This window comes from Eretmochelys imbricata, chromosome 23 (assembly GCF_965152235.1).
Source record: "Eretmochelys imbricata isolate rEreImb1 chromosome 23, rEreImb1.hap1, whole genome shotgun sequence".
Lineage (NCBI taxonomy): Eukaryota > Metazoa > Chordata > Testudines > Cheloniidae > Eretmochelys > Eretmochelys imbricata.
Genome location: NC_135594.1, coordinates 5027475 through 5046712, shown reverse-complemented (window position 1 = coordinate 5046712; position 19238 = coordinate 5027475). Strand labels below are relative to the sequence as shown.

General features: G+C 51.4%; 1 protein-coding gene across 3 annotated transcripts in view; it reads right to left on the bottom strand.

Moving 5' to 3' along the window:
- The window catches only part of SLC1A5 (solute carrier family 1 member 5), a 33281-nt gene extending 23490 nt beyond the window's left edge, over positions 1 to 9791 (bottom strand). For 2 of the 3 annotated variants that reach the window (XM_077840235.1, XM_077840236.1), the window contains exon 1: positions 9176 to 9791. In XM_077840235.1, the coding sequence (XP_077696361.1) occupies positions 9176 to 9732 (557 nt within the window). In that variant the 5' untranslated portion in view covers positions 9733 to 9791. Of the gene's footprint in view, positions 1 to 804; positions 861 to 9175 lie in introns of those variants that run through there. The other variant, XM_077840237.1, reaches the window with a different exon arrangement.
- Positions 9792 to 19238: the final 9447 nt, after the last annotated feature.

Below are 19238 nucleotides of genomic sequence, written 5' to 3'. Positions count from 1 at the left end.
TTCACTGATTGCAGATGGGAATGATTGCTGTGAATCCAGGGTATGAATTCAGACTGTCAAAGAGTCAAACCCCTCTATGTAGACACACCAATTGAACTGGCGTTTGAGCAGCCTGAACTGGTCCCATCCACCACAAAATAGGACTGGTTTATGCTAGCTGGAAAGGACTACTAGAGGGAAAACTCATAGGGCCCAAATCTGTTGCTTCTGTGATCAGCATGGTGGCATGTCACTATATGCACTGATGTAACTGTACAAGATCCCACAAGCAAGTGAATCAGGCCCCACATGTCTGAAGTGGTTCTGTTTTTTCCATTCAAACCAAGGAGTGGCTTTCCAGCCTATTCTCTTCCCCTTATAGCCTCTGTAGGCCCAACCCCAATCCCACCACCTGCAGCCAAAGTCCATATTTTATCAGACTTCCCGTGTCAACTTGGCCAAGTCAGTCAGCATCCCTGTACCTTCATTTCCGCATCTGTACAATGGAGTCAATAGCCCTGCCCTGCCCCCCTCAGCCCCCAAGAGGAGGGGAAGATATTGACAACTGTGAGCACCCATGCTCTAACGTAAGCCAAAAAGATTGGATCAGCCCCTGCTCCAGCTCTAGGTAGGTCTCCTAGCTCTGATGTTGGTGTGAGAATCACACCAATGGAGTCCAGCTGGCTTTTACAATTAAGCAGCAGTGTAGAGCAGCCCTTAAGTCTAGGTAACTCATGTTGCTATGGGGCTGAAAAAGACACCCTCCCTGAGCATCGTAAGTTACATCTACCTAAGTCTTTTCCACACCAGTGCTACATCTCCTACCAACATGCTTCCACCTCTCACGGTGGTGGAGTAATTATGCCGACGGGAGAGGATGTGCTTCAGCTACATGAGTGCAGCTGCGCTGTTGTAGCACTCCAGTGTGGACTTGCCCTTAGGCTCAGGAAGGCAGTAGTTCCACAAACATGCCAGAGCACCACAGGCCAGCATCTCCTCCTCACATCCCCCAGGATCAATAAGCAAAGGTTTCCTTCTGTTTCCACCCAAGTTGTTAGGAAGGCTGCTCTGAGCACAAGCCAGTCTGTGCAGCAGATTCAGGTGAGTGCTGGTTAGAGACAGTGAACAGAGGAGATTGCTGGCATCTGATGGAGAAAATTTAACTGGTTAAGATGGATCCTACACATTTCTGAAACCTCTAGTCCCTTGGCAGAAATAATGGGAGCAATCCTCTTGCTCCAGACAAGCAGAAGCCCAGCAGGAACATGTCTCTGGCTCTCCCAGGGTGTTGCCTATGTCAGAGCTTCCAGAGGCAGGGATAAGGTCTTTGATCTTTTATAACCAAGTGCACACTGATGCTTAGATACATCACACATCTCAGTGCAGGAAGCCTGGCAAGTAGGGACAGAATTGAACATCCTCAAGCTTCTCTGATTTATTCTCTCAAAATAAAGTGCTATCTTGCCAGCTCCAGAGACTGGAGAGCTACTTCTCTCCCCAGGGCAGGTATAGCACAGGCAAAGGCAGGATGACCATGCACCCAGGCATGCCTCAGCCAGCAGCACTAATTGTGTTGCAATACCTATAGTATACAGCAGTGCTTATCAATAGATCTCAATGCACTTTACAAAGGAGGTACCATTCACCCCTATTTTATAGAGGGGGAAACTGAGGCACAGAGAGGAAGTGGCTTGGGCAAGGTAATCCAGCAAGCCAATGAGAGTGAACAGAACACAGCTCTGCAGAGCACCAGTGCAATGCTCTAACCACTAGGCAACATTGTCAGAGTGGAGGACCCTTCTGGGAGGCAGCTGCTCACTTGCACTCCCCCTCTTCTGATCAGGATAGCAGAGCCTAGAGGCAAGGAGAATGCGAACACGCTGTAGGGAATCACCCATTTTCCTGGGAGCAAGGGCGAGGAAGCAGTTTATTCAGATGTGCCCAGATACCCTTGGATGGGCATTTTGACCTTTTCAGTTTTGACTGTGTACACAGTTCTCCTTTCAAAGAGGCTTCAGCACAGCTTCCAATGGGGGAGGGAAAGTGCTGGATTAGGGGTCATGAACAGAACTAATAATGCCAGCAGTAATTGTTGGCTATAGATACCTGCCTGCTAGAACTGAGCTGAGACCACACTTATTTCATACAGGCCGCTGAGCTGCCATAAGAGGGCAAACAGATGTTCAACCCATGTCAGATTCAAACCAAAGATTCCAGATCCTGACGGCTGCTGGTTGTTCTAACCCCTCTGGATAAACATGTTTACGATGTCACTGGAGCATGCTAAACCCTCCCTAGTGCCAAGACACATGGAGCAAAGCCCTGGTTAAAAAACAGGATCACTAAAGATTAGTGAAGTGCCAGGAAATTCCAGTGTAAAGCCAATGACGCTGTCCTCAATTCCCCCTTGCTGCGAAAGGATGAGACGGCGCCTATTAACGACAAAAGATCTGCCTTAAGTCTAGCGCTGCAGTTTTAGATGCAGCCTTATCTGAGATATCTTTTCCACTTCCAACGGATGTCTCAAGTGAGCAGCAGTCTTGCATGAGCAGACCCTCTGACATCTAAGTGTCACCTGGGTGGCAGCACAGACTTCGATAGTTAAGGGACCCAGTCCCTTCACCAATCACACTGGCTCAAATCCCACCCCTCCACCATCCTACTCTTGCTACAGACACCAAAGATCGCTACTGTTAGAACAAGTTCTTTGCCTCTTTTGGAGGTCTCATTCCTCTCTGAAGTTTCACTGTTGCACCTGTGAGCTATTCCCAGCTGTATGCGAATCAGACAAATCTCTTTAAAGATTGTAATGCCCAAAAATTGGCTGGGAGGGAAGAGCAGTGAGAAGAGATTCAGGACAGTTACAGGACTCAAAATAACCTTTCTAAACTTATTTAACTTGGTCTAATCAATTTAAACGCTCCTTTTGACCTGGGTCCTGTGGACAACTAGGCACATGAGCCAGCCACTTCAGGAAAAGTGGTCCATTGGTTACAACATGAAAGCTGGCACTCCAAGTCCCGGCCTAATTCCCTACTCCACCACAGACTTCCTGTGTCACCTCAGACAAGTCACTTAGCCTCTCTGTGTTTCATTCTCTCTCCCCCCCCCGCCCAATCTATATAGTGTGGATAATAACCCTGCCCTACAGGGAGATTCTGGGGATAAATACATTAGACCATGAAGCACTTTGATAGCTGATGAGAAGTTCTAAGTAAGGAATTGTCAGTTCATGCAGAGTGCACAGGTCCTTCATTGTGACAGAGCACAGTGGCTAAATGGGACTGTTAGGTTCTGCCACGTAGGTCTGTATTTGTTTTGGGAAACCGATTTAATGATGGCTTTTTTAAAAGACAAATCCGCCATACGTCTCTTATGAGAACTACAGAGTAGATTCCAGCTGCTGCAGAATGCACGTTGTAATCACAGCCAGCCACTCCAAACCCATTTACAACCATGCTTGAAGAGTTTGGACAGTTACAGCAGTTTATATTAGTTTAAGCTACAATCCCACAGCAGCCTCTGGGACCTGCCTAGTGTCAGCCAGCTGCAGTATTCATTTACACACAACCTAAAAAAATAGACCAATGCAGATTTGACCTGAGAGACAGAGCAAGACAGCAGCAGAGCTGGGAACAAAATCCAGGAGCCCAACATCTACTCACCTCCAAATCTGGCAGTAAGTTTAGGAGAGAATGCACACAAACCCCATTAAGCATCAGACGATCCCGTTCTCTAGGCTGTGTGGTTTTCATCTCAGCATTTGTTTTGCCCAGAGGTTTTGGTTTAAGGTAGTCTGCTTTGGCCCAAGTAGAACAGGTACTATCGTGGGCAAGGAGGTAAGTGTCCCTGACAAGTAGCAACTGGGTAAAGCAGAGAGATCATTTGAAATAAGGGTGTGTCTACACAGCCTAGCTATCACCAAATAAGCTATTCTAGAACAGCTGTGTGGACGCTATTCCAGAATAGTTACTCTGCTTTCTTGTCCCTGCAGATGGGGGAGTGGGCACTGAGATCTAGTTTGTACTCTACTTTGCCACTAGAGAAGGCCTGAAGCAGAAAACCCAGCTGGGCTCTTTAGATTCTCCTTAGCATGTTCATCATCTTTTGGCTTTTTAAAGCCAATGTTGTTTAATCTGGAATCAGCAAGTTTAAGACAGACCACACCACCAATTAGTCATTTTTCTGCTGAACACTTCACTGGAAAGGCTCCAAACGGGGGTGTCTTAGAGGAGACTGGCTAACTAGAGTTAATGATCAGAGTGGCCCCTCTGGCCTGACCAACTGGCCAATATCCAGGGCCCAGCAAGGTCATTTCTATTAGAAAGAGAAATAGAGGAGTCAGTGTTCTTGGTGTTACCTTGTTTATTCAAAAACATCCACAGGGTCATGTTTCCCAGGAGGCAGTTTCTTTGCTCCAAAATTCCTAAGCCTGCCATTCCAGCACGCTCTATGCCCAAGAAGCTTCCTCTGAGGGTCATGCTCACAATTCCTTGTCCTGGCTCGCTGCATCCAACACCAACTTCCAGCTCCTTTGTTGGCAACTCAGTCCACTCAGCTTTACTCTGACCTACTATGCATCCTAGTGCTTTGGTGGTAGTCCCCCATTGTCTGCAGCTGTTTTTACTACACAGAGGAGCTTAATTGCTTCCGAGTCTGAGTCTTCGTGGACAAAAAGTGCATTTTTACCATGAGCTAAACACCCATGTTATCTATCCTGCTATACAATCCTGGTGGTGACAAGGCCCTGTCATTTTACAGCAAGGTAAACTAAGTGAGGTCAACCATACGCAAAGGGAAGAGATTGTAATGAGGTAGCTGGGTGAGGTCTGTACAAACAGCTTTCCTGCTGTAAACAAAATAAAGACCTACCCATCCTTTTTTTGGGGGAGGCGTGGGGAGGGGAAAGGATAGTGAAGATTTAGTTCAAGGATTTGTCTATACACAGTTATTCAGGGATAGCTATTGAGCTTTGAATTCACAACATACTTGAATCTGAATTACTTTCAAATGCAGACATGCTCCAGGAGTACCTGGCAAACCCACAGACTAACAAGGGTTGTGATAGTCTTTGGATCCCAGCCACACCTGCTGGCACCCAGGAGCACCTTTCAATGTAATAGCAATAGAGGTTATAATTTTGCCTATTTGAACTTAGACAAAAGGCAATAATACTCACGGGCAATAGGCAGTTAGAGATTTCTCCTCTTTTGTAAGAGACATTTGCCTCCCTGACCCAGACAAAGCCAAGCAACTCAAGCACTGGCTGCCCTTAACTCTCCCTTGAGAAAGGCAAGGAAACAAACCAGTTCACAAAAAAAAACATGCAACAACCCCACCAGGAAGAGAACACTTCAGCTGCTATTTCTTATTTTAGAACATAGTCTTGCCTATTTTGTATGGGTTAATTAACCCTCTCACCTTTCCACCCTACTATTCTAGTGGTGCTCCCCAAAGACCACTGACTTCTTGTGCTGCCCTTGGGCTAAAGATAAAGCTACACAGGTGCTCCTAGGAGGTAAAGACACCCAAAGAACTATTTTTAGCCTTTTTTCTAGACTTGAGGCAGACAGCTTCATTTTAGCAGTTAACCCTTGACAGTTCAAAGCTCTGCTTTACCATCCCCCAACCCAGCCTCCACATGGCTAGGCTGGAACGCCTGCCCAGAGCAGTGGTTTCAGTCTCAACCCCACCCCATGCAGCACTTCTTTGCCTGGCAGCAGGCTCAACATACAGTCAACATTGCATCAGACAGACAGGGCTCCACCTACATAGAGGGTGACAAGATGTCTCAATTTTATAGGGACACTCCCGATTTTGGGTCTCTTCTTATATAGGCTCCTATTACCTCCCACCCTCATATCGATTTTTCCACATTTGCTCTCTGGTCACCCTACCTATATCACAACCCCCCCCTCCTAAAGACATAGGGTGATCAGATAGCAAGTGTGAAAAATCAGGACAGGGGCAGGGGTAATAGGAGCCTATATAAGAAAAAGCCCCCCAGAATCAGGACTGTCCTTATAAGATCTGGACATCTGGTCACTGTACAAAGACAGGATCAGTAGTGACCCCCCCCCCCCTAATTTCGTCCCTAAAAAAACAGGGCATCTAATGCAAGCTAGATTTTCATTCTGCTGAAGTGAGGGAGTTTCAGCACAAGACACTGGCTTACATGGAAGCTAACCACTGGCAGAGCACTATGTTGGAACCCTTGGGCAAGAGATGGCTGTTCAGTAGCTAGGTTGCTAGCCCCAAGCCACATAAAAAGCCCATAAAAAACCCTGAAGACTGGAATTTGTTTCCTGCACAACTATTCAAATGTCAGTTCTGGTGACTCATTTCAGATGATTCATGCATAAGATGTTGAGATTTTACCAGGAACAGGGGAAATGCTGACAGGCTGTTCCAATGAAAGGAGGAGATTCAGGCTGTTCGGGACACAGCAGCACCTCAGCCAAGAAGTCAACAAGAACAGAGGGCAGTTCGAAGCAGGTGTCCAAAACACAGCTAACGAGTTCTCCGGCCAACAGGCATCACCCTCTTAAGTGTGGGGCTAGGAAGCAAGTCATCTATGCAGGGATTTTGGGGGTTAGCTGACAGAAAACTCCTGCAACAAGAAATTTCTGTTCATCCATCAAAACAGGAACAGGGACACAAACAGGGCATCAGATTTAAGCATGTAAATAGACACAAATGAAGTACGGGAGCTTGCTGCTATTGTGAAACTTGGGTGTCTCTGCAGTGCAGTGATCAAAGATACTGCGCTGGCCAAGACAGACATCAGCTCTCACAGACACAGAGCAGCCTGTTGCCACAACAGGCTCTCTCCATCAGCTACAAGCCCAACTCCTTGACCCTCTGTGTCCAAATGCCAGTCCAGGCTAGCAGCTCAACCAATCCCAGCTCCCACCAGGTAGACTCACAATGTCACCAGCACAACGTGGTCCTCAACCTCAGATCACAATTGATGAACACAAAGGCTCTGTGAACGGATTGGTTTGAAATCTGGGGTTATCTGTCCTCCCACAAGTCAGCTCCAGGGGGCATGAAGCTAGTATGAAAGTTGCTATAAGAGGCTGGTCTTTGTGGTTCTAATCCCCTCTCTGCCACAGTCTGCATGACTGTGGGCAAGTCACAACACACGTATAATGCCTACCTCACATCCCTGCTCCACCCAGACTGGGATCTAGTTATTTGTATAATTCAGAAACAAAGAACGTTTGATGGTTCAGGAGCTCAGTCAGCTTTGCCTGTGCTGGCTCTGGCCTTGGAGTAGGCTAAGGCTATACTCATTCAGCAGCAAGTTACAGGTTCTGTGACAATTCTCTTCCTTATGGGCTGCATGCCACCTCTCTAGTCCTCATCTACCAAGGAGAGACACCAGAATTCAATTGCCAGTCACTGTGACTCAGCAGTTGCCTGGAACAGAGCAGATTCAAGGGGATATTCCATCAAAAATAGACTCCACCTACTAAGCTTTTTGTTAAAAAACCCTGCACTTTACCCTAGGAGAGAGACTGAGAGATGCCATCAGGTTCCATAACATGATGCGGTCTCCTTCCCTTTCTCAGGGTGGCAGGCTGCTATGTAGCAGTATGCAATCAGATCGGAAATATCTACGGCAAATGGACCATATTTACTGTAAATAGTAAAGCCTGAAAAAAGTAAAACCTCAGTAGAGTGTCAGCATCTGACACTGCCCAGAGGGATCTCTCCCTTTTATACTTTGGGAACACTTGTATAGCTTGACATGCCAACTAAGCATTAATGAATCAACAGCCTAGAGGCCAGGCTGCCTCTGCATATACACATCACGAGGAAGAGGCGGTCTAACGGACATGTAACGTTTATGTCTGACACAGGAAATTAAATGCGTAGGCCCTGTGGGGTCAGAAGTGTTGGACTACCACATTCCTCTGGTCTCCTGTTGGATCTCCCACCATTCTGGACATACTTCAAGCCATGAAGTGCCAATCAGGTCTTTACAAGCTTTCCATAGGATCCTGTTTGCTGGACTCAATTAGCAAAAAGACACTTTCCACAGCAAGCATTTAACATGCCTTCAGCGGGGGGTGGGGGGGGGCGCGGCAGAAGGAGAATGGAGTTGGGAGCAGGACACAGGACTATAAGTCAGTGGATCCAAGTTCCATGCCCAGCTCTGCCATAAACTCACTTGGTGACTTGCCCAAGATACCTACACTGTATCCCGCTTTCCCCAACCGTACTGGGAAAGGAGGCTGGGAGACTAAAGTCATTCTTGGGATCTCTGGATGTGGGGAGTGCTGTGCAGGTGGCAAATCACATTCTCATCCAACATTTCTTGCTTATCTTTCATCCCAGCATGTTACAAACTCTCAACCAACCAGACACTCAAGGGACCCACAGAGCTTTAGTTACCAGTGGACAAGAGTCTGAAGGTAGAACAAGATTAGTAGAAAGCCTTTGAGGTTACTTCAGAGAGGCAGTTTAAGACAGTTGCCTTAGAGCAGATTCTACCATGTATATCTAGGGCAGTACCTAACATGAGGCTTTAATGTGGGGGAAGGGAAGAGGCCGGGACAACACTGCATACAACTCAGGAACCTGTTCAGAAAAGAGTAAGAAGCTAAGTGGATGGACCCAGCCACAGTAGTGATGCCAGGGAGACCAGATATTACACCAAATGGAGACACAACACAGCCAGTACAGAGGGGTCACTACGGGATCACTTTTTATCTCCCCAAACCAGCCATCAACCAGAATAGGATAAAAGGGGATGAGCACGATTCCCCACTCCACCACCTGCAACCGGAGCCCCCAGCTGTCCTATCCAGGCCTTGGAGCAGCCACCATCAGGGCGCTAGGAGGGGAGGAAGCCCCCCCCCGCCCCAAGTCCATCTGAAGGGCGCCCCAGGCGAAGGAGAGGGCCTGCAGCCTCCCAGGTACGGAGCTGGAGCCGGGATGGAATCAGCAAGGCCAGCCAGAACTTGGGTCTCCCCTAGATCCGGGTAAGAGACGGGAACGACACGTGTCCGTTTCCCCTTCACTGCCGGATCAAGTCCTGCCTCAGACGCGGGCCTCAACACGCTCCCCAGGCCCCCCTCCCACACGCTCCGGAGGATGGGGAAACTGCAACCCCGCTTCCCCCGCCATGCATCCGCCCCAGGGGACACGTGGCTCCCCCCCGGCTTCTGCCCCCTCCCCAGCGCCTCACCTGATGAGATCCAGGAAGGAGTCCGCCACCTCCTTGGCCTCCGGCACGGCTCCGTCCCCCTCGCCCTCTAGGCTGGGCGGCGCGGCCCCCTGGCCGGGCCGGATGATGAAGGCCAGGCTGACCCCGACGGCCGAGGCCAGCAGCGTGGTGAGCAGGAAGAAGAGCATGGCCCAGCCGCCCAGGCGGCCCAGGGCGGCGGGGTCCAGGCTGGCGGCGCCGGAGACCAGGCTGCAGACCACCAGCGGCAGGATGATCATCTTCAGCAGGCGCAGCAGCAGCTCGCCGGGGAAGGAGAAGGCGAGGATCCCGGCGCGGCTCAGCCCGCCCGGCACCTGCCGCACGCCGAGCCCCACCGCCACCCCGGCCAGCACCCCGGCCACGGTCAGCAGCACCAGCAGGTTGGCGCGCAGGCAGCCCCGCACGCGGGCTGCCTTGGACGGGGAGCCCGGCGCGGGGCCGAGAGCGCCGTGGCCGGCGTCCCGCGGGCCGATCTCCCCGTTGGAGGCGCCCTTCTCCCCGGCGCCCTGGAGGCGGACGCGGTCCCTACACGCGGCCATGGCCCCCCACGGAGCGTCGGGTCCCGATGGGCCGGCGCGTGGAGGAGCCTAGGGACGGCGCGAGCTGCCGGCGTGCGAGAGGAGAGAGGCATGGAGGCAGCGCTTTTGCTGGGCGGCGAGGGGTGGGGCCCGGGCGGCGATTGGCGGAGGCGGTCTGAGGGTCAGGCGATGAGGGCGGGCGACTGAGAGGCGGGGCGGGGCCAGAGGCTGGCGCGGACAGGGACTGGGCAACATGAGCAGGGCTCAGTCCGAAGTGAGGGAGGGCGGGGCAAGGAGAAAGGGGAGAATGGGCGGGAAGAAGTTTCCCGCCCAAATGCCGGCTGTCGGGGGGGGTGAGGGGGGAAGGTCGTTGTTGTCCCTCCCACGTGTATTACCTCAGTAGGAAAGTTGTGTTCCCACACGCACAGCCACCCCCAAGCCTATGTCACCATGATTCCCCATGCGCGGGCGGGTCCCTCACCATGATTCACCCTCCCCGAATTCTCACATCGGACCACACTTGCCACCCAAAGCCCCTCATCCCCCATGTGACGGGGACCCCTCGCTGGTGGCAGCGACACTGCCTCTGTGTGCTTAGCCCCTGCGCCTCCAGCCCCATCACCGCACCCGCCCACCAGATCCCGCCTCCTCCAGTCCCCTCAGAGGCACCTCTGAGCACATAGCCCCAAACTGAGTCTGCTGCCCTGCCTGTTAGCCAGCGGCTGGATGGTGCCTCCCAACTGTCACCGCCCGTCTCTCAGCCACACGCCTGCCCGCACCTAGCCACCCAACAGTTACTCCCAACTGCCTTCTCCCACCCAACAGTGCCTCCCAACGTCACCGCCCGTCTCTCAGCCACACGCCTGCCCGCACCTAGCCACCCAACAGTTACTCCCAACTGCCGTCTCCCACCCAACAGTGCCTCCCAACGTCACCGCCCGTCTCTCAGCCACACGCCTGCCCGCACCTAGCCACCCAACAGTTACTCCCAACTGCCGTCTCCCACCCAACAGTGCCTCCCAACGTCACCGCCCGTCTCTCAGCCACACGCCTGCCCGCACCTAGCCACCCAACAGTTACTCCCAACTGCCTTCTCCCACCCAACAGTGCCTCCCAACTGTCACCGCCCGTCTCTCAGCCACACGCCTGCCCGCACCTAGCCACCCAACAGTTACTCCCAACTGCCTTCTCCCACCCAACAGTGCCTCCCAACTGTCACCGCCTGTCTCTCAGCCACACGCCTGCCCCCACTTAGCCACCCAACAGTTACTCCCAACTGCCTTCTCCCACCCAACAGTGCCTCCCAACGTCACCGCCCGTCTCTCAGCCACACGCCTGCCCGCACCTAGCCACCCAACAGTTACTCCCAACTGCCTTCTCCCACCCAACAGTGCCTCCCAACTGTCACCGCCCGTCTCTCAGCCACACGCCTGCCCGCACCTAGCCACCCAACAATTACTCCCAACTGCCTTCTCCCACCCAACAGTGCCTCCCAACTGTCACCGCCTGTCTCTCAGCCACACGCCTGCCCCCACCTAGCCACCCAACAGTTACTCCCAACTGCCTTCTCCCACCCAACAGTGCCTCCCAACTGTCACCGCCTGTCTCTCAGCCACACGCCTGCCCCCACCTAGCCACCCAACAGTTACTCCCAACTGCCTTCTCCCACCCAACAGTGCCTCCCAACGTCACCGCCCGTCTCTCAGCCACACGCCTGCCCCCACCTAGCCACCCAACAGTTACTCCCAACTGCCTTCTCCCACCCAACAGTGCCTCCCAACTGTCACCGCCCGTCTGTCAGCCACACGCCTGCCCGCACCTAGCCACCCAACAGTTACTCCCAACTGCCTTCTCCCACCCAACAGTGCCTCCCAACTGTCACCGCCTGTCTCTCAGCCACACGCCTGCCCCCACCTAGCCACCCAACAGTTACTCCCAACTGCCTTCTCCCACCCAACAGTGCCTCCCAACGTCACCGCCCGTCTCTCAGCCACACGCCTGCCCGCACCTAGCCACCCAACAGTTACTCCCAACTGCCTTCTCCCACCCAACAGTGCCTCCCAACTGTCACCGCCCGTCTCTCAGCCACACGCCTGCCCGCACCTAGCCACCCAACAGTTACTCCCAACTGCCGTCTCCCACCCAACAGTGCCTCCCAACGTCACCGCCCGTCTCTCAGCCACACGCCTGCCCGCACCTAGCCACCCAACAGTTACTCCCAACTGCCTTCTCCCACCCAACAGTGCCTCCCAACTGTCACCGCCTGTCTCTCAGCCACACGCCTGCCCCCACCTAGCCACCCAACAGTTACTCCCAACTGCCTTCTCCCACCCAACAGTGCCTCCCAACTGTCACCGCCTGTCTCTCAGCCACACGCCTGCCCCCACCTAGCCACCCAACAGTTACTCCCAACTGCCTTCTCCCACCCAACAGTGCCTCCCAATGTCACCGCCCGTCTCTCAGCCACACGCCTGCCCCCACCTAGCCACCCAACAGTTACTCCCAACTGCCTTCTCCCACCCAACAGTGCCTCCCAATGTCACCGCCCGTCTCTCAGCCACACGCCTGCCCCCACCTAGCCACCCAACAGTTACTCCCAACTGCCTTCTCCCACCCAACAGTGCCTCCCAACGTCACCGCCCGTCTCTCAGCCACACGCCTGCCCCCACCTAGCCACCCAACAGTTACTCCCAACTGCCTTCTCCCACCCAACAGTGCCTCCCAACGTCACCGCCCGTCTCTCAGCCACACGCCTGCCCCCACCTAGCCACCCAACAGTTACTCCCAACTGCCTTCTCCCACCCAACAGTGCCTCCCAACGTCACCGCCCGTCTCTCAGCCACACGCCTGCCCCCACCTAGCCACCCAACAGTTACTCCCAACTGCCTTCTCCCACCCAACAGTGCCTCCCAACTGTCACCGCCCGTCTCTCAGCCACACGCCTGCCCCCACCTAGCCACCCAACAGTTACTCCCAACTGCCTTCTCCCACCCAACAGTGCCTCCCAACGTCACCGCGCATCTCTCAGCCACACGCCTGCCCGCACCTAGCCACCCAACAGTTACTCCCAACTGCCGTCTCCCACCCAACAGTGCCTCCCAACTGCCACCATCCAGCCACCCAACAGTTACTCCCAACTGCCCCCTCCCCCCGATGGTGCCTCCCAACTGTCAGCGCCTGTCTCTCAGCCACCCAAGTTACTCCCACTAGCCACCCAACAGTTACTCCCACCAACCACACAACAGTTACTCCCAGCTGCCATCTTCCTTCTCCCATCCACCAAACTGCCACCTCTCTGCCACCCAGCAGTTCCTCCCAGATGCATTCTCTCAGTCTCCAGCTCCTACTCAGTTGTTACCCCCAAACGCCACTTTCCAACTCCCATACCCCACTTCCCACTTCCCAGCCCTCGGGCCGGGGGCCATTCAGATTAACTCTCAGTCTCTCCTGCGGCTCCGGAGCATCACCCTAAGCACCAGGCGTGGTGCATGACTAGCAGTATCTCTGAGAAGGACATATGGTTGCCACCTCTGAGGGCACCCAGGATAATCCTGAGCTCTTAAAACTGGACAGGTGGCAGTGTGTGCTATGCAACATTACAGATTCCTCAACAAAGGGACAATCCTGGGAAAACCTGAGCAGGTGGCAACCCTAGGCTGCAAGCCTAACACCGTGGTTACTCAGTGAGGGAGGGATAGGAAGAGGGCACTGTGGAGGGAGAGGACGGACAGACAGTAGGCTGGGAGAGAAGGAACAGCTATAAGCATGAAGATGAGGAGAAGCAATGGAAAAAAAAGAAGAGAAGAGAGAAGAGGATGGAGAGGATACCTCATGGCTATGAACAATGAGCGCCTTGATGGACCCAACCCAGACCTGCCACCCGGCCTCAGGTAGGAGAACTGACAGTAAGAGGCAGAAGTGAAGGAGAATGGGAAACGTGTGAGCAATATTTTGAGACATTCTTTTTCTGGGTAAGACCCATCACTCCTCTTCCTATTCCCTGCATCAACTAGACTTTTAGGGCCAGACCCTCAGCTGATGTAAATTGGCATAGTTCCACTGAAGTCAATAGAGCAACACCAATATACAACAGCTGAGGATCTGGCCTATTATTCACAACTTCAGCAAATTCTACGTCTTCCCCTCTGTCAGAGTTCCTGGGCTAACTGCTAACTGGGGTAGCGGCGGTGGCCGGGAGCCCTGGGGCTCTGGTAGAGATTTAAAGGGCACGGGGCTCTGTCAACTGCTACCGCAGCGGAGCCCTGGGCCCTTTAAATCACCGCCGGAGCCCCCCTGCCGGAGCCCTGGAGTAGTAGCGGCGGATGGGAGTCCCAGGCTCCAGCGGCAATTTAAAGTGCCCAGGGATTTAAAGGTGTCATGTCTTCCGGTTGAGGCCCCACCCCTTCCGGTTGAGGCCCCACCCCCCGCTCAGGACTTTCAGCGTCCTTTAAGTTACTTTCACCCCTGCCCCTTAGTCATCTTTTTTCCAAGCTGAAAAGTCCCGGTCTTATTAATATCTCCTCCTATGGAAGCCATTCCACACCCCTAATAATTTTTGTTGCCCTTTTCTGTACCTTGTCCTTCATTTTCAGTTTTAACCATATTTCTCTGAAAAATTCCTGGGGTCAGGAAAATCCAGTACTGTATTTGGATTTTACCAAGTCTGACCTGACTTTTTCCAGTCCTGGAACTCCCCAGACCCAGCTCCCTGCTCACAGTCCCCACTGGATGGCACAGCATACTTGCACAGAGGAGATTTACTGCCCCTCCTGACCCCGGCCCTTCAGCACGGCACTGTCCACTTCCCCTGTGTAATGCTGTATGGATTCTGGGGGACACTTGAGGGTATTATGAATATTAATATTGTAAAATTGCAATGAGTTATGCCAGATATGCCATGTAAAATATCTGCAAAAATATTATAATTTGTCAGATATGATAATCTCATCTATGTATTTGTATCACCTTTGTATTTTGGGTTATAGATATGAATGTATGTCTGTATTTCAAATTTAGGCTATGCTTCTGGTGACACTCCCAGACAGCTCTGCCTTGCCTGCTTGATGGCCCATTAAGGACCATCAGCTATACTACTGACTCATTGAAAGAAGGCAGATACACTTTATGGGCTTGTCTATGCTGGCACTTTACAGCGCTGCAACTTTCTTGCTCAGGGTGTGAAAAAACACCCCCCGAGCGCTGCAAGTTTCAGCACTGTAAAGTGCCAGTGTAGACAGTGCACCAGCGTGGCTTCCAGCACTGGTAGCTATTCCCTTCATGGGGGTGTTTTTTTTATAGCGCTGAAACCTGCCACTATAAAAGGCAGCTGCATCTTCTCCATTTTGTCTTCAATCCTGCTTCTTACCTCTGGAGGAACTTTGCTACAAACTGAAGCTCTGAACAAGGACTGAATGACCCATCCAAACTGTGGATGTGTTCCAGGGGGACTTTCAAGCCAGCAAACTCAACAATACTGCTAGGAATATAATATATGGACTTTGAAGTCTTTGTTCTACCATTTAACATCTCTCTTCTTGTTCTTTCTTTTTTCCTTATAATAAACCCTTAGTTTTAGACACTAAAGGGTTGGCCGGGAGTGTGGTATTTTGGTATTAAGATCCAACCTATACTGACCTGGTAACGTGGCTGACCCTTTGGGATCAGAAGAACATTTTGTATATGTGAGCAGAGTTTTTCAAATAACTTCTTACTGTACTGGACCAAGGTGCTGATTAGGAGCCAGAGAACTGGAAGGCAATAAAGGGGGCTGTGTGAGTTCTTTTTTTGCTTCTTGATAACCATTGTGGGGAATCAGAAGCATAGTTTGTGACTGGTTGAGGAGAATAACTTCAGTGTTATTCCCAGGTCTGGTGGGTATCTGCTCTCCCTTTTGTATCCTGCCCTGACCTTGGCATTTCCAGCAAGAGCTGCCCCAGGTACCATGGGTCACACCCTGTAGTGGCAGGTTTCAGAGTGGTAGCCATGTTAGTCTGTATCAGCAAAAAAACCAAAGAGACTAACAAATTTATTTGGGCATAAGCTTTCGTGGGCTAAAATCCACTTCATCAGATGCAGAGTGGAAAATATAGAGGCAGGTATAAATACACAGCACATGAAAAGATGGGAGTTGCCTTACCAAGTGAGGGGTCAGTGCTAATGAGACAATTCAATTAACGTGCAAGTGGGCTATTCTCAACAGTTGACAAGAAGGGGTGAATACCAAGGGAGGAAATATCACTTCTGTAGTGCTAATGAGGCCAATGTAATCAAGGTGGCCCATTTCAAACAGTTGACAAGAAGGTGTATCAGCAGAGGGAAATTAGTTTTTGTAGTGATACATCCACTCCCAGTCTTTATTCAGGCCTAATTTGATGGTGTCCAGTTTGCAAATTAATTCCAGTTCTGCTGTTTCTCGTTCGAATATGTTTTTGAAGTTTTTTTGTTGAAGAATTACCACTTTTAAGTCTGGTTTCAGAGTAACAGCCGTGTTAGTCTATATTCGCAAAAAGAAAAGGAGTACTTGTGGCACCTTAGAGACTAACCAATTTATTTGAGCATGAGCTTTCGTGAGCTACAGCTCACTTCATCAGATGCATACCGTGGAAACTGCAGCAGACTTTATATATACACAGAGAATATGAAACAATACCTCCTCCCACCCCACTGTCCTGCTGGTAATAGCTTATCTAAAGTAATCATCAGGTTAGGCCATTTCCAGCACAAATCCAGGTTAACCTCACGAAAGCTCATGCTCAAATAAATTGGTTAGTCTCTAAGGTGCCACAAGTACTCCTTTTCTTTTCACTTTTAAGTCTGTTATTGCGTGTCCAGGGAGATTGAAGTGTTCTCCTACTGGTTTTTGAATGTTATAATTCTTGATATCTGATTTGTGTCCATTTATTCTTTTGCGTAGAGACTGTCCGGTTTGGCCAATGTACATGGCAGAGGGGCATTGCTGGCACATGATGGCATATATCACCTTGGTAGATGTGCAGGTGAACGAGCCCCTGATGATGTGGCTGTTGTGATGATGGTGTCCCTTGAATAGATATGCGGACAGAGTTGGCAACGGGGTCCGTTGCAGGGATTGGTTCCTGGGTTAGTGTTTTTGTTGTGTGGTGTGTGTAGTTGCTGGTGAGTATTTGCTTCAGGTTTGGGGGCTGTCTGTAAGTGAGGACTGGCCTGTCTCCCAAGGTCTCTGAGAGTGATGAATCGTCCATCAGGTTGGGTTGTAGATCCTTGATGATGCATTGGAGTGGGAGAGCGAGACAAACAGGGACCCGGGTCCTGGCAGCCAAGACCACTGGACTGTTGCAGAGATAGGTGCACAGGAAAAGGTGGGTTACACCCCGTGAGTACTGGTCCTCATAACTGGGCCCTTCAGCATGGCCTGGTTTGTTTTCCCTTCCTGACCCAGGCCCTCCAGCATGACCCCATCTGCTTCCTTTGCTACATCTTGGGTATTGGGCACCCCTCCTTCCCTCTCCCTTGCGCTTCATTTTTGGATTTTACTGATTTTCATCCTTTTTTAAATTTTGGAATAAGCAATAAGAAATTCCCAGGAAACTTTAAACAAAATAAAAACTGAAAACTAAAAACCTTATCCCATTAACCCAATATACTTATACAGGCTTTCTCAATGACAAGGTCACATACAGCATGAATACAGCTGAAGCCTCAGGCTGTCACACAGTGTGCTGGTTGAGTTGTGTGCGTGGTTCAGAAGAACAGCAGCAGTTGAGCCAAGTAATCCCCCAGCGGTGCAGTCTCCCTTGTACAACCAATTAAATTGTTGCATGCAAATTGTCTGTAGAATAAGGGTAGTGATTGGTTGAGTTACCTCTGCTATGACAAAGGTCTCGGACTCTTGGGGTGGCATATACTTTGCTGTTGCCTGGGTGCAATTCTTAAAGTCAAAATGGCCAAGAACTTAAAAATTGGATGGCAACAGACCGTGAATCCCCGGGACGATTGAACCTGGTGATTCTAAACAAAAAGAGCTCTCACTCATGCTTGAAGCTGTTTCCATCGCGTCACACTGACAGCAGACACGCTAGGCTTCAGAGTGACAATCCTGGAATTGTATTATATAGATTACGTGGCAGCTCCATGTCTGCCACACCCTCTTCATCCCTTTCCCTCATTTCATTCTGAGTGAGCTAAAAAGGCAAATGCCTCCCTATTGCTTCTTACTAGGGCTTTGCTGTTGTCCCCATTAGGGCATAAGCAGCGTCTCCCCATCCTCACACATGCATGTTTTTATTTACATTATTTCAACAGCTATACTTAAAGCTCCTATACTTCCAAAATTGCCTGTACTGACTAACTTGGAATGTTGTGGTTGGGCTAGGGCAGAGCAGTACATTTTTCACACACTGTCCCTTTCCCTCGACTCTCTTAATCTTCATGCACAAATTGCCCTATCCTTTCCACAAACACCTGGAAATGCAGGCATGTATTGTCTTGCTGCCTTCTATCCAAGCCCAAACTGGAAATTCAGAGCTGCCACCTCCAGACACAGTTTCGTTAATTGTGGAACCGACACACATTCCCATTATATTTGACCATCAGCACTAGAAAGTTCACCTTGCCAGAGGTTATTTGAGTTTTCACAAGAACTGCGATGAGTTGGTAGGGCCATGGAACAGCCTGTGCATCCTAGTCCAACTCCAGAGTCTAGTCCAGGGGAGGGCAAACTACAGCAAGCGGGCCGGATCCGGCCTGTCAAGGCTTTCAGTCCGGCCCACAGGATTGCCAGCCTCATGGCGCAGCTAGGGTGACCAAATTAAATGGAGAAAATATCGGGACACATGGGGGAAGCACAAAAAAAAAAAAAAAAAAAGCAGCCAGAGTTGCCGAAGCAAAAAAAACCCAAAACGCCGGAGCAGCCAAAGCTGCAATATCAGGACAAATGGCGTCCCAACGTCCATTGGTCGGGACACGGGACAAAGACCTAAAAATCGGGACAGTCCCGATTTTATCAGGACGTCTGGTCACCCTAGGCGCAGCAGGGCTAAGGCAGGCTCCCTGCCTGCACTAGCTCTACGCTGCTCCCGGAAGCTGCCAGCACCACATCCCTGTGGCACCTGGGGATGGGGTGGAGGCAGAGGGCTCTGTGCGCTGCCCTCGCCTGCAGGCACCACCATCCCCAGCTCCCATTGGCTGGGAACAGGAAACTGCGGCCAATGGGAGCTTCAGGGGTGGTGCCCACAGGCGAGGGCAGCATGCAGTGGAGCCACCTGCCCCACCCCATCCCCAGAAGCCACTGCTGGACATGCTGGCCACTTCTGGGAGCAGTGCGGGGTCAGGGCACACAGGAAGCCTTAGCCCCACTGTGGGCCGCTGCCACCCCGGAGTCACTCGAGGTAAGTGGTGCTGGTCTGTACCCCGAACCCCTCCTGCACCCCGCACCCTAACCCCTGCCCTGGGAAACATATATACCACCCAGGGTGTCTGGGTAGGCAACAACTTCTCCACTTACAAGCATTGTGTCTAGGGGTTTAAAACAAGGAACTGTATGGGAGTGA